This window comes from Pantherophis guttatus, chromosome 3 (genome assembly GCF_059756535.1).
Source record: "Pantherophis guttatus breed Tessera chromosome 3, ASM5975653v1, whole genome shotgun sequence".
NCBI classification, from domain to species: domain Eukaryota; kingdom Metazoa; phylum Chordata; class Lepidosauria; order Squamata; family Colubridae; genus Pantherophis; species Pantherophis guttatus.
The window spans coordinates 38,232,057-38,248,092 of record NC_142065.1 but is presented as its reverse complement, the minus strand read 5'-3'; the positions used below and the strand labels follow the sequence as shown (position 1 = coordinate 38,248,092).

At 33.3% G+C, this 16,036-nt stretch overlaps 1 protein-coding gene across 1 annotated transcript in view; it reads left to right on the top strand.

The window, feature by feature from the left end:
- The first annotated feature begins 3,945 nt into the window (after positions 1-3,945).
- Positions 3,946-16,036, top strand: part of PKP1 (plakophilin 1) — a 58,493-nt gene continuing 46,402 nt past the window's right edge. The window contains exon 1 of the mRNA XM_034414228.3: positions 3,946-4,480. Within this exon, the coding sequence (XP_034270119.1) occupies positions 4,270-4,480 (211 nt within the window). The 5' untranslated portion in view covers positions 3,946-4,269. The remainder of the gene's footprint in view (positions 4,481-16,036) is intronic.

Genomic DNA, 16,036 nt, shown 5'->3' with positions numbered 1-16,036 from the left:
TGTATTTAAAGAAATCCTAATTTGAATACTGCACAAATGAAAATAGTTTTTTTAAAAAAACTAATAAACTCAAACAAAAAAAAGATATCATTTCAATGAAATAAATTAGAAGGAGTAGTCTTCACTTTTAAACAATAGAGGTTTAGTTGGATTCTGTCCAAAAAGCAAGCAAATTTCTAGAAAAAAAATAAAGGAGAGTTGTAAAAAATGCAAATGGATGAAAATATTAATGGGAAAACTAAAAGATTTGGGTGCCTTAGCTGATTTTAAAATTAACAAAAAAGATAAATATATCAATAAAAAAAATATAAAAATGGAAAACTAAATGAAACTGTTGGATATAAACTGGTTTTAAGAGAAAAAGTATAATTTCTATGTGTTACTATGACTAATATAAATTGTATGTTATTTCAGAAGAATTAAATTAAAACAGGGGATGAAATTAGAAATGACATGTTAAGATGGGGGAAAAAAACAAATTATTACTGCTGGGAAGAATCTCGGTTATAAAAATGAATATCCTGCCTAGAATGATGTTTTTGTTTCAAACAATACCTATTTTAGCAACTGACGAACCATTTATGTGATGGCAGAAATATATATCTAGTTTGTATGGATGGAAAAGAAGCAAGAGGTAGATATAAAGTCTCCAAGATGCAAAGGGACAAGGAGGATTAGGATTACCTGCTTTAAAACTGTAATCTGTAACCAGATATTTGGTTTGAATAAAAGAGTAGGTATTGCTGAGAAATAAAAGAATTTTAGAAGTGTACAATCTGAGGTTTGGATGGCATGTTTTTAATGGTATAATTAAGCTAAGGCTAATTATATTTTAAAAATCACTCTGTTAGACATGCTATATTGATAATATAGAATAGATATAAATCTAGACTGTGCCCAAAAGTATCTTTAAGGCACAAGAAGCATTTTATAGGAAAATAACAGCAGGTAAAGAGAAATTGTTAACTATTGAAAATGTTAGATCATGGAGAATATAAGATGAATCCAAAAGAACAATTCACTGCAGAGCAATTTATTTTTCAGATATTTTTCTACTCACAGCTATGACAAAAATTCAAGGTAAATAACAGGATTTTTTGTAATGAACAACAAAAGACAAAATTTCAAGTTCAATTATATGCAGATGATGAGCATGTAATCGCCAAAATACAAAAACTCTTGCTGAAATTTGAAATGGAGGACAAACAAGTGAAAGAAGGTATGACAAAATTAGCTAACAATATTGGACACAACATATTGTTGGAAAAATGAGAAAATGTGTTTAAAAGGACTGAAATTCACATTATTGTAATAATGAAAAAGAATATTTCTATAAAATGATGTACTGTTGATATGACTCCAGAAAAATTAGCCAGAATGTATAAGGGTATTTCCAATTTATGAACTTGTTAAAAAGCCAGAAAATTTTGAGCTTAAATACATACACTGTTAAAAAATTTTAAAGATTAAGATTTAACTGAAACAAAAACTTCTCTTGTTGGGATTAATGGATAGACAACTAGAAAAGAGCCATGGAAGACTATTTTTATATATGATCTCTGCTATGAGACTACCATGTGCACAAAAATGGAAATACTTTGATATATCCACAATGGAAGAATGCTTGGTGACAATGATGGAACTAGCAGAGAGGCAAAGTTAACTTGCGTGCTTAGAGAAAAATCAATTATTGTATCAGTGATTCGAAATCTCGTATAGACTTTTTGCTGAAAAAAGGAAAAAGATAAACTTGTGATTTATGGCTTGGATGATTAGAAAGGATAGTTTATGGAAGGAAATTATGACATAATCTTAGAGTGAAAGGTTGAAATATAACCAGTGGTGGGATTCAAATAATTTAACAACCGGTTCTCTGCCTTAATGATTTCCTCCAACAACCAGTTCACCAAACTGCTCAGAAAGTTAACAACTGGTTCTCCTGAAGTGGTGCGAACTGGCTGAATCCCACCACTGCATATAACTGTGTTTTAACAGCTGTCAAAAGTATTAAAGCATCTTTTCTTTCCTTTTCTTATTTTCTGTTTCTATTTTTCTTACTTATTTACTATTCTTCTTTAGTTTCTTCGTTTCTTTTGTAATATATGGATTGCTTTTATCTTGCAAAAAATTCTTTAATAAAAATATATATTAAAAGAGTATAAGTGAAGTAAAAAAATGGATCTGCTTTGGAGACTTCTGAGTATGCTTTGTTATAGTACTTAAAGTTGTCTATTTCCCATCATCACATTATTGGGAAAAATGCAAAATGCTCCTCATAATCAAATCAATCTTTGCAAGAGTTTTTCCGTTTCCTCTTTTTAAAAACAACTTTGTTCATGCTACTAATGTCAAAGTAGCAACTTTTCAGAATCATTTATTTCTTCTTTTTAAAGTATGGTTTTATTAATCTGGTTTAAATATAATGAATTATATTTCTTTTTATATTTTATATTTTAATTATTTATATATAATTATATTTTCTTGTATATACACCAGCAAACAATAACACATGAAGGGAAAAAGTTTAAGTGCAAATTATTTAAAGACTGTAACAGAAAGCAGATGTTCAGATATCAACATCTCTCTAATAGTTTATGATCTCCAGTTTTATGATCTGATCCCCCCTGAATACACTTCCTTATTTTTTCCAAATCTATTTAGAGAATAAACAAACCACTCCTAAGCCACTATTTTTGTTCATTAAAAGGAATGAGATAAAATGCTGAAACTAGTGAGACAGTTATTTGTGTTTTTGAAAAATCCTTACAGAGATATCAAGTGCCAATATACACAGAGCTGAACTCATCAGTTCACAACTCATAGCTTCTGAGATCATGAATTTTAAAGTCTTTGTGGGATTGCAGCATTCTGAAATCAGGAATATCTAAATGTATTTTGCAGAGCTTTTCTGATATGGAATAAAAGAAGTGGGTGGCTTCTTGTCTCTAATTCTTCTCTAATATTTGAGATTTTTAAACTTCTCCATAACTCATACCCAACAGTTTTAAACATTTTAGTAGCTAATGCACAGGTTTAGTTACAGGACTTAAAACTGTCCATTTCTCCCACTCTGCCTCTCCATCTCTCATTATTTCCAATAAGGCTTAAGAGCCTTCTAGTAAAAGTTGCTCTCACCAGATTTTGCTTTTCCTGATAGCTGAATTTTAAAAAGTGCTTTTTCTTTTACAACTTGCTGTGCTGCTTAATTCTGACTATTCCAACCTGGGACTCTAACCTGAATGAAGCTTTTGCATGTGGTAGCTGTGGAGAACTGGCAAGGCTAGATTTTCCTAGCCTGCTCTACTAACATTTGACAGTGGTCCATGACTGAATCCATGCTATAGAACAGTGATGCACATGCAACTGTACACCCCCATGCATGCGCTCACTTCTCCTGCCCCCTGCACATCCTGAAAATCAGCTGGCTGGTGGGAGGCACACACGTGCGTGCATGCGCAGTGAAGCTGAGCTGGGCAACGGCTCGCATGCCCGCAGAGAGGGCTCTCGGTTCCAGCTGTGGCACGTGTGCCATAGGTTCGCCATCATGACTATTGAAGGAATATTCAGCTACATGAGTGGGGGGAAAAACCTGTATTGAAAGGCAAAGAAACCATCTCCATCACAGAATTAATAGGCAGCTTATGTTGGGCTTCATATCAGCCCTCCTTTGGTTTTCTTCCCTTCAGCTAACAATATACCTGAAATGATTTTATGAGTTAATGTTCAAGCAGCCAATTTCTACTTAGGAGCCCATTTCAGAGCATATAAAGCAGGAAAAATACAGGGTAGAAAAGCTGGTTAGAGAGCCAAGAACTCATTTTAAACTAGTAACTCTGGCTACCAATATAAAGGGAAAGGTATGAATTTGATTTTAATGGTGATCTTTGCTTCCTACCTACCTGCCACCATAGATGGTATTTTAGCTAAAACACAACCCTATCCCGAGGAGCCAAAGGGCAGTAGCTTGGCAAGTTTGTTCTGCTGTTTCGGGCTCTGGAAGTAGAATACAGCAATGGGTGTGTGCAGACATAGACAGAAGGCTGTATATCCAGTCTAGCAGAGGGCGTGCCTGCTCAATCATTCACAGGAGAGCAGAGTGTGGAGAAAGAGCAGCTGTCAGCAGAGGACCGTATGGCAAGGCGGGCTCCCTGAGATTCTATACTCCACCGAGATTGTTTTGCTGCTGTTTGCTGTTTTTGCCTTGCTTTGTTTTTTAAAGTTTCAAAGGATAGGCAGGTGACATTCATCTTGGCACCACCATCTGCAACCATGCTTCACTCTCCACTGAAAACCGCACTGGCATATGAGTGCTTCCAAGATCAGGCCAATTCAACTTTAGCTTTGCCTTCAGATCACAAGTTAAAAACAAGAGGGACAGGAAAACAAAGGGTCCAGGAACAGGTGATGATGACCGTCAAGCGGCAGAAGCAAAAGTCCTCCCTTTCATCTGCATCAAATGCAGCAGGTCAATCCAACCGAGGTAAATATCTAATGCTACTATGAATAACAAGGGATGCTGGCTGGGATGTGATAAATTTGGCTAACGTGGTCACTACGTAGAATGCCATTGCATATTTTAAGATAATTGGAATTTACTCAAACACTTTAAGCTTGTGTGAATTGTGTGCAGAATTGTGTGATGAACATTGGAGGAAAATCTTGCACTGTTTGATGGGTTAAGGGAACACATAAGAGTTTTGAGTCCTTGGCTTTTATGCTTTGCAATTTAATGTTTGTGATGTTGCAGAAGCTCCAAAGCAGCTCCAGTTAAATTTATTGAGGCTGAAGGCTTCAATCTGGACTGCACAAGGTGATTCTGAGTGTGACTAAGTGCAGATGCTTCTGTTTGAAATAGAAAGTTGGGAGTACCAAAATCTTCTTAACTTTTTCAGTATCAAGGTTCTGTGATACTATTGTTCTTTGGCTGGAATGAAACCAATGGGGTAATTACAGGCACAGTTGGACTGGTTAAGCTCTTCTAGATCCCACCAACTTCAACAAAAGAATAAAGCATTTCCAAGTTTAATATTCTCCATTAAAGTTAATAAAAATGTAATGCATCATTTTATTTCAGTCTTAGGTTCTAAGACTGACTGTGATTTCAATTGGACTTTAAATTTGTTTATGTTTACATGGGAAAAAGTATGTGTATACAGAAAAGTTGTATAGTTGCATATCTATGGATGTATTGCTGACAGTCAGATTAAATGATTTTGTTGTTATTTCTTTGGACCACCCTCTAAATACTTTTTAACATTCCATTGATGTAGGAATTTTGTATCTTATGGTTTTGTGTCTACTATCATGAAACACAATCTGTAAAACCATAGGGGGAAAGCTTTATTGCCCAGAAAACACACAATTAATAATAGTCTGCACTGTTCTTTTTGTGTGTGTGTCTCTTTCTAATTATAGACCAAACCTGAAAACCTGGTCTTTGCTTCCCAGACTCCTGACAGTTATGCTTAGACTTGGAAATGTAAAGTCTAATTCTGGTGCACACTAACACATTGTCTCCTGTAATTTGAAGCTGTGAAGTTTCATGGTTTCAGGCTTTTTTTTAAAATATGCATTTAAAATATAAATTTTAAATTTTAAAATAATTTTTAAAATATGTATTTATGGCAGTGCATTGTCCTGGTTCAAATATATATTTATAAGGTAATATAGATTTTCATCACTCAAGTTGTGAAGAGTTTATGCTTAAGTCTTTTCACGCTGCTGATCACAAACACAAAATTATAATAAGCAATAATAGTGTTAATTGAAATCCTAGCAAAAGGCAGCCTGCTTAATGTTAGCATAGAAGATTGCTGGTGATCCTCAGGGAAAGCCAATAAGATACTATTTTCTATACCACAGGACAGTTAACTGAATAAAATAAGGATTGGTAACATTTGTCTGAATGTGGGATTGGCTACTTTCTCAGACTTGAGAATTTTCTGCCTGCCAAAGTAGTCACCTTGGGAATTTAATTTTTTTTAAAGAAAACTAAGAATCTATGCCTTTTAAGGCTTGAAGATGATTAGTCATCTTGTTGCTTCATTTTCAGGATTTTTCAAAACACTTCAGCCATTCTCTTTGAAAGACAATTTAATCTCTATTCAAGTCATTTTGCAGATGGAGAGCTCTGGTTTCAAATCTTATTTGTTTCTTATTTCTCAATACCACTACTCTGAATTCAGTACAAGATGTGCTGGATCTTCTGCAGCTATAGCTTCAAATAATGCTTCCTCAGAATAATATATTCCACTCAATAGTGAGTTTCCTGAAATATAAAAGAAGGAATTTCTGATTAAATAAAGTCTGTGGTAGGCCTTGAGTTCTTTGTGGTTGTTTTAGTAAGCTGGATCATAGTATTTAGAAGAATTTTTTTGTTCAAGAGCCAATTCTGTTGATTTAGAGAACAGAGATTTTTAAAAATTATCAATATCTTTGCTGAAGCAGAAATAACTTCTGAAGAAAATTTAGTTGCTAAATAGCATAAAAATATGGGGAAGTAGCAATTCAGCAAGTTATGGATGAGGAATGGAATTTCTTGAATTGTTTTGCTTTTTCATTTCATAGATGATACTTTTGCCTGTGAACTCTTTATTTTGACCAAAAAACACAATAGAAATATCATTTTGCTCTTAGTAATTGCTCTACTTTCAGTGCAACTTCCCAACACTTTTATTGGGAATGTGACAGTTTCTTATCACCATTAATCCAAAAACATATTAATCCCAAACTGAAGAAAAAAGTGATTCATTCTGGTTATGAATATCACACTTTTATTATTTGCTTATTCTGGATGAGCAACAGTGAAGGATTGTAGACAGAATCAAATATCAGGTGTTGTCAGCCTTGGCTTTGGGTGGCCGGATTATCTCTGAGTTTACCTTTTGAGGTAATATTGTGTCAGATAGCAAAATTACACACAACACAGATACTTTCTTCTTCTCTCCCCCCCCTCTTGCAAATGAGTAATAGGCTTTGAAAGCTAAAATCAGAGGGAAGACTCCTTAACCTAAAACAGTGGTTGCTCCACTGAAATTGTGAAAATCACTTTCCCAGTTTCTTTTCTTCCTGGCCTGATATATTAAACGAGGGGATCCATGCATGTTCCCCATGGGGACCTGAGTAGGGGTTGTGGGATATGGTAGGAAAGAATTTAAATATCCCCATTCTCATCACGAGTCAACCTACAGCTACCATATACCAGTGTCATGAATCACCAACACTGGATACTTGTCAAGGCCCATGCACTGATCCCTTGTTGATCTTGGAAACCTTCTGTTTTTGGGTGTGCATCCTTCAACTTATTGCCATTGCCTGATTCCTGTTGCTTCCCAACCGGCATAGATAAATATTGACCTAACTCTGAGAGTTCCCCCAAATTTTGATTTCTAAAAAAAGGACTGAAAAGGGAGAGAGGGAGGGAAGGAGGGAGGGAGTGCGCACTCTATAGTACAGTTCTTATTTTCAGCTTTGTTAGAGGAGATTTTGGTGCCTTCTTCTCTATAGAATCCTAGTTACCAAGTTAAAAGCCATTTGGGGCACAATTAGAAAATTATCAGAAAATAATCTGATATCACAACAAGGACACTTTTTAGTAAAGTTTCCACTACATTTATAAGGCATATTTGGAAGATGTTGAGAGAGAAGTATAATTCTAATGCTAAATCACATAATAGACTTACAATTTTATCTCAGTTGGAAAATTGCAAATAATTTTTTGAGGGGTGGGGGTGGAAATAGAATGTTGTGGGCTAAAGAGTATTTAGATTTCAGAACAATTAATTGCCAATCACATCTTTAAATTATTTGACTTATTGCAAGAGGAATTCAGATTGTGAAAACCTGTGAAATACTGAATATAGGTATATATGTATATGTATTTATGTATATACACACATGCACACTGATATATATATATATATATATATATATATATATATATATATATATATATATATATATATATATATATATATATATATATATATCAATTTTCTTACTACAAAAAAAACTTGGCTACGTAGGGAAAACCTGGCTAGAAGAAATATATATATATATATATATGTGTGTGTTTTCTCAGGTTTTCGCGGGTGTTTGTATGTAGGTCTTTGGTTATTCGGGTCTTCTCCCACGTAAAATTGGAAGTGACACTTCCAATTTTACGTGGGAGAAGACCCGAATAACCAAAGACCTACATATATATATATATATATATATATATATATATATATATATATATATATATATATATATATATATATGATATAGATAGATTATTCCAAACCTACATTCTTTTTATTGACAATTAAAGAGTTTAGTTAAAAAAAAAAAAATTGCAAGAACTTTGGAATGATGAATTGGAATAGCCTACATAAAAATGAAAACCAATCAATCCCCTTTTAAAATGTTCAATATGTTTCTGATGATCTTAAAATAAGGCTAATTCAGAAAAAGATTTGTTTCATGTCTATTGGCAACCTCAGAAAATGTTTCTAAAGGGCTGGCTTCAAGTTTGTTATGCTAGAAGTACAAAATGATTGTGGGAGTACCACCACAATATAATACGGGTTTGCTCCACTATCATCCCATTTAGGTTTAATATTCATTTGGATAGTCAATGTGATTTGGGGAAATGAAAATACGATTTAAAGATATGACACTATGAATTATATATCAAAGATTTGGAATTTGTCAGTGTAAGAAGAGCAATGGTTCCTGAGCAAAAAATAAACCTTTTTTACGATGGACAAATACTGCTGCCCCAATATACAATCTGGTTCACATTTTGCTCAGGGTCTACCGATTAACATAATGAAAATGCAGATAGTTTTAGAAGTCCATGTAGTTGAGGTTTAATACAGTGTTTAAAAAATGGAGCTGATTTCTAGACATTTGTAATATTTTTCTTGTTTTTAATCTTCTTTTTCTATACAATAATGCAAAAAAAGCATTGATATACCAGAAGGAGCTCTGACTATATACTTCAGATCTTGAAGACTAAAGACTGAAGACTAAAATCTTATATTTTAAGCTATTATTAAGTACATCATTTTGAAATGTAAACTTATCTAAAAAAGAACAGTATCCCAAACTATTTACTTCTGTCACAGAATGAAATAATTTATCGATATCTAGTCCATAGCCATTTTGGATATGATAAATATATATTCCTTCCATCTTGTTTCCTAATTGTTAAATCATACAAACATTTGCATTTAAACTCTATAAACATTTTTCTATTGCGTCTATTTTCTCCTAAAATGCCCTATGTATTAAAAATGTATTTTGATCTTGATATTAGTCTTAAAAATATGATGGGCTGTTTTGAATAAAAAAAAAAATTAAAACTCAGCAGAATCTTCCTGCATAACCCATTTTTTATTTACATAATAAAATAATGAATTGAGGGATTTGCCTCGTTTCAACCTATCATAGTCACAATCAAAATCAGGATACATAAGTCTTTTTAAAAGGTAGCTATCTACTTTATATTTCATATTACAGCTCCTTCTGAGCTCATAAAATAACTCTAAAGGTTTTCCATTGTCAAGTAACAAAATTAAATCTTTCTGGAAGTTTCTAATTTGCTTAAGAAGTACCAAACCCAAAAGACAGAGGAAGAAGAATTTCAAATGAATTGAATATTTCAGATATGTGATTTATGAGAGGCTAGCTAGCATTTTCCTCATCACAAAATATATTGTACAATTTAAGAAGCTCATATCAAGTGAACTTGCATCTGAGGAGCAATAAATTACTAAAACCGGATGCTCATTTCAGTAGAATTCTGATGAAACTAATGATAAGTAACTACAGAAAATAATAACTTTAAACAGTTTCTCTGCCTGAAAAAATGCAAATGTAATACCAGAGAGTAGAATAAATTAAGTTGAAATTGAAAACAATGGCCAAAATTATAAGAAAGAAGCTGAATAGACTTGTTATCAGGTATTTTTATGCAGAATGTAGTCTATATATGTTTCTTGTCAGCAGCTACATTAATGGGATAAGCATGTTTTTTCATCATACTTGCCTTTTGCAATTATTTCATATTAGTAAGTATTACTAAGCATTAATTTTGTATGCAACAGTAATTTATTTAAAAAAATGTGACAAATATTCACTGATACACAAAAAATGCTCTATACATTATAAAAATAGCAGGTGTTCTCTTTCTTTCCATATAGAAGAATAATAAAAGAACAATGTAATATATAGACCAGATTTAAGATAAAATATAAAATATATCTTCATAATTGGATTTACATTAATCTAAATCAGTATGGACTGTAGAATTGTAAAATGGACTGAAAATGGATGGACTGAAAATAGGTTTGTGGTGGCAATTAGCATGTTTTAGGTAGTTAAAGAAAGGTATTGAGAATAAAATAGGATTTTACATTTTTATATAGGATTTTTATAGTTAAATAAGATATAGAAATAAAATAAAATGTGTCAATAATAGAGCTATAAAATAAAACACCTTACATAGTTAAAAACAATATCAAGATAAATAATGTAGAGTAATGTTAAATAGTACAAGGCAAATGTTTTTTTTTTTTTTTTGTAAACAAGTTTTATTAAAATTTTTCTTTTATCATACATATTTTATGAACAGAGTGTTGACCGGGTCACATCTTATACATTTTATATATATTAATATTTTTAACCTATTCCAATCTTCCCATTTTTTCCATATTCATCTCTTTCATATAGTTCTTTATCACAAATTAATCATTTTTCACCATATCTTGTTATTTCAACTTCTGCCATATTGTTCTTTTTTTTTCCAAGTCCACTTTACATGTTTCCAATTTCAGCCATAATATTCTTTTTCCATACTTATTTATTTATGTATTTATTTATTTATTTTGTCGCATTTCTATGCCGCCCAACTCCCAAGGGACTCTGGGCAGCTCTTCTTTGTCTTACCTTAATTTCTTCTTAGTACATAATACATAAACAGTCTCACTATCTGCCCTTAATTCCTAATCTCTTACAATAACATCAATTAATAAATTTTCTCCTAATCTCTTTCCACTATTTCCCTCTTAACCCTTTGATTGATTCTTTTTTGGGGGATGTTCCCCCCCATTCACTCTTTCTTTGCCACTGTAAATCCCAGTGAAAACATCTAACTGCTTTTTGCAATCAATTCCTTTTCCTTCAATATTATTTTCTTGCTCCTCATTTTTGCTCTCTTCTACCACCTTCTCCCCTATTTCCTGTTCTGTGTGTTCCAGCAAAATTTCTGATTTTTTATTACCCTTTAGTGATTCACACATATTTTTAATCATCTCAATTAAATTCTCACACATCCAAGACTCCATATTGCCAATTTAAGAAAGTGTTAAAACTTTTGAATTATGTCATATTTAATTAAAATTTAAAATCCATATAGTCTTCTTTTGTTTTCAAATAATGTCCAATTTAAGTATTTATCTAGTCTATTCCAAGTTAAAGATTTGTTATCTTCCACAGCTGTTGGGAATTGAAACCAAGCAAGGTAGAAAGACAGCTACTCCTTAAAAGTTCTCACAGTTTCCAAGTTACCTTTTAGTAGTCAAGGTCACAGCTGTATTTTCTCTTCTTTCTTCCAGCAAATATTGCAGTACTCTCTTTCAGCCATCAGATGTCTCTCTCAAATCCACAATATTTTCAAACCAACTAAATGTCAAAGCTGTCAAAAATGTTTAAATCAACATAAAAAATACTTTTCCTTGGGTTCTTTTCTTTTATTATTTTTAGTTACTCCAAATCCAATATAGATACAAAAACTTTCTTGGGCTTTAGTATTTTAATCTCCTCTTTATTCTTCTCCCTCCATAGAATTTCCCAAATGCCAGTTAGCTGCTCATTTCAGTTCCGGGACACCTTTTAATCCAATTCAAAATTTTCTTTTACCTGTGAGTTGGCCAATCACTCACCCAGTACCAGCACTCCATTCAAACACTGCTCCTGCACAAAAACTTAGTCTCGTTGCCCCAGCTTCAGAGCGATCATTTTACAATGGCCACCACCCCCACTGCTGGTCCGAAGAGCTGCCTCCGACCTTTTGAGGAACTTGCCTGTTCCTTTGGTCTTCTGAGATGCCTCTCCTTCTTCACCATCCTTACAGGATGGTTCTGGTCCAAAGACCTCCCCAACAGTGGTTTGTCTGGCTGGATTTTTGCGGAGTTTGTCGGAGCCGCTATTTTTCCAGCCTGTCTCACCGCTTCCGGTCTCTCCAAGACAAACGTTTTTAAAGGGTTTTTATTTTTTCTCCTTTTTAGCTAATCACATGTTTTGATAATATTGTTAACTTTTGTTAAAGATAATCAATCCTTAATTATAGTATATTGAAGTCACTTTATATATTACACTCTGGCAATTTTTTTTTAAATACAAAGTTTATTTTCATTTTTAAAAATACAATACTTTACATATATACATGCAAGGTTATTGCAACTAACATACATAAATCTGCGCCTATACCACTAATACAATCTATTTCATTTCCCTCTCTTTTCTTTCACCCAGTTATACCATAAATTCCAACATTTGTGATAATCAGAATCTTTTTGGTTCCTAAGTAATTTCGTTAACTGGTCTGCCTCTGCGCATTCTGTAATTTTCCAAATTAATTTATTTTCTGTGGGTATTAATTCATTTTTCCATTCTTGCGCGTATAGTATCATAGCTGCAGTAGTGATGTGGAGGATCAAGTACCATTTTTCCTTAGTTATTTTGTCTGGTTTCATTCCTAATAAAAAAAATCTCTGGTTTCAGCTCTATGTTATATCCTGTAATTTCCACTATCCACTTCCGGACCTTGGACCAATATTTGCCTGCTTTGGGGCACGTCCACCATTGGTGGTAGTACATCCCACAACCATTCCCACACTTCCAGCATGCCAGAGAAACTCTGGCAATTTTGTGTTCAGCATATTTCTTTTCTTAATGTCAAAATGTAAACCAAGATACAGCAATCTTCCATTACTGGCACATACCAATACTACATGTGAGTTTAAGCATATTGTTGTCATGCATAAACTGTTTCTGTGCTTCTTTGATTTTACAGAATGATGCTTGAATCTCAACTATTGAAATAAAGGGAGGTTAAATGCCATTAATTTTTGTTAGAACTTGTTGATAAGGAGCAAGATCTCTTGTTTCTTTGACCAACACCTTCTTGTTTCCATGTAGTCTCTGTATAAATTGCAATGCAATATTTATGCATGCATTATAAGGCAGAGAGTCATAAAACAGATCAAAATTAGATACAGATTGACATATGAAATCAGCATTTTTCTAGGCATTGTCTTTTTTCATTGTACAGATTTGCAAGATTTGCATGATTGCTGGACAGAGATTTTTTTTTTCTTTTGCATTATTTTCTTTCATTTCTTATTTGGTTTGAATTGAAAGAATTTTGACATTCTTCCGAAGAATTCTTCCGAAGAATTCTGAGAAAGTCCTCAAGAATGGATTGTGGTATTTTTGCATGTACTGTATGTAGTTACAAGATGGCCAACAAGTGCATGAGAACGTTCTGCCTCTATTAGTTCAATCATCCCTCTAGCAATGTACGGTGTCCCTGACTTTCCATGCTTCAATTAAATCCTAAGGATGAGATGACGAAGGAACTCCTCTGTTTGAGTGTTTTCAGTAGTAGTGCTTGAACATTTGGGAGGAGTCTTACCCTTAAGAAATTATTGGAGTCTGCCCAAAAATTAATGGAATATTTAAAAATAATATTCATGCCTACCTCTATTATAGATGCTAATTAATATTACTGGTAATATAGAAATATTAATGATATAATAATGTTGATGATATTGTGATATTGCTCTAATACATTTTTCAGCCCAAAGCAAAAGAAGAAGAAGAAGAAGAAGGGGGTGGGGGGAGAAAAAAAAACTCTAGAACTTTTTGTCCCATTCAGAAGAGAAAACATAAGTAGACTAGTAATTTCAATTGGTCTTCAACACTGTTGATGTAGAATCTTGACAACTACCAACACTTGGAGGTATAACCGAGTTTTTTTCTCCATGGATGTTTTTCCCAGGAAGAATCACCTAAGGCTACTATTTTGTTTTGGCTAATAGTACTACAGTAGCCTTCTTAAATATCTATGGAAAGTAAACTATAGATAGCTTTTCTGTGAACAAGCAGACAAGAAATATAGGTTTAAAAAGCCCAAAGTCCTAGCTCAAGAAGAATAGGAAATATTGGACTTTTTAAAATTATTTGAACTTTATAAATTCTGCTTATGACTTCGGCTGCTAAGGCACATCTCTGGATGCAATGTATAAACTGAATTTCTTTGTGTATTTAGAAACAATCTGGCATAATGATCTCATAGTGCTTTGTAAATTTGCACATTGTAGAGGATTTTATTGGGAGCTTGGCTTATATAGAACACATGATTAAGTAATATAAAGCCAGGACAAGCAAAGTTAAAATAATTGAATGTATGAGAGGCCAATCTGGGTTGGTCACTGGGACCAGACAAAACCTCTATCTCAGTGACTGGCCCAGATTGGATCCTGCAACATCATCCTGGGACAAGTATATTCATCTTCCTTCATAAATGCATGAGACTCAGCATGGGTTGAGTCTAGACATACAAGACTAGAATAAAATTATATAGAATTTTTATAACATACACTTTCAGCAGAAATTAGATACTTAAAAAATTATTTGATTTCTTTTATACATTAAAAATTGTGATCAATGATCCAGTCCTAAACTGTTAGAACTGTTGGGTGCTCTAAAATCACCCAATGTCATATGTTCATATAGGGCTTTTAAAAGTAAATAAAAACTGACAACACTATACCCTGATAGCAAAAATGCAAAGGATCTGCTTGCAAATGGTTGCTAGTAATAAACATCAATGGATGCAATGAAAAAAATGGAACTAAAATTAAACATAAAAAATTCCAAACTAATGACATCAGTACAATAAACAGCCTGAGAAATGACAATGAAGTTATCAAAGTGGGTAGTTTCTGCTTTTGAGGATCAACTATTAACAATAAAGGAACCAGCAGTCAAGAAATACCCTGCAGACTTAACACTTGGTAGACAACCATGAAGATCTGGGAAAAGATATTCAAATGGTGTGAGTTATCTATATCTACAAATACCAGAATCAGGCAAGCTATGGTGTTCCTGGCAATGCTCTATGGAAGAGAAAGTTGGACCTGCAGAAGCATGAGAGGACAGCATTGATACTTTTGAACTTTTGGTGTTGGAGAAGACTATTGTGAATCCTATACCATGGACAGTCAAGAAATCAAACAAATTGATAATGAAAAAATCAACTCGGGATTATCATTCAAGGCACAAATGAACAGGCTTAAGTTTTCCTACTTTCAACACATTATGCAAAGATTTATCTTTCTGGGGAAGAGTCTAATGCTGACGAAGAGAAAAGGTGGATAGACTCAGTTATAGTGATGATGAGTGCACTGTTAAAGATTTAAAAAATCAGATTAGGAACAGATCTTTGTGGATAAAATCTGTGTGATCATAAGAAGTCAACAGTGACTTGACAGCATATAATGAATCAAAAGTAAATAGTACTTTTGTTGTTTTCTGAAAAAAGTCATCTCCCCGCCCCCCATATAAATTTATTCTTGTGGTGTTATAAGTACCTGGAATAGGCATTGAGCAAATACAGAAAATCTAAGCAATGAGTCAAAGGGGAGGACTTCAGGAAACAGCACAGAGACACATAACTTTTCAGGAAAAAGGACTCTGTTTCTACAGATGCTTATCTACTTCTATACCATATTAGAGTTTCTGAATCAAGTAAGTATATTGTTGACTTTTTTTTACCTACCCTCCAAATGCCCATGTTCTGAGATGTCGGAATATGAGATTGTGATGGCTCGTAGGCAGTTTTTTTTTTCTTTAGAGCTATTAAGCAGTATTTATTGTGCATCTGGAACATACTATATTAGTATTTACATGTCCAATTGAAGTTCAAAAGCAATTGATCCCGCCAAACATTTTGGGGACCTGTGCCAAAGTTTTGCAAAAGTGTTCT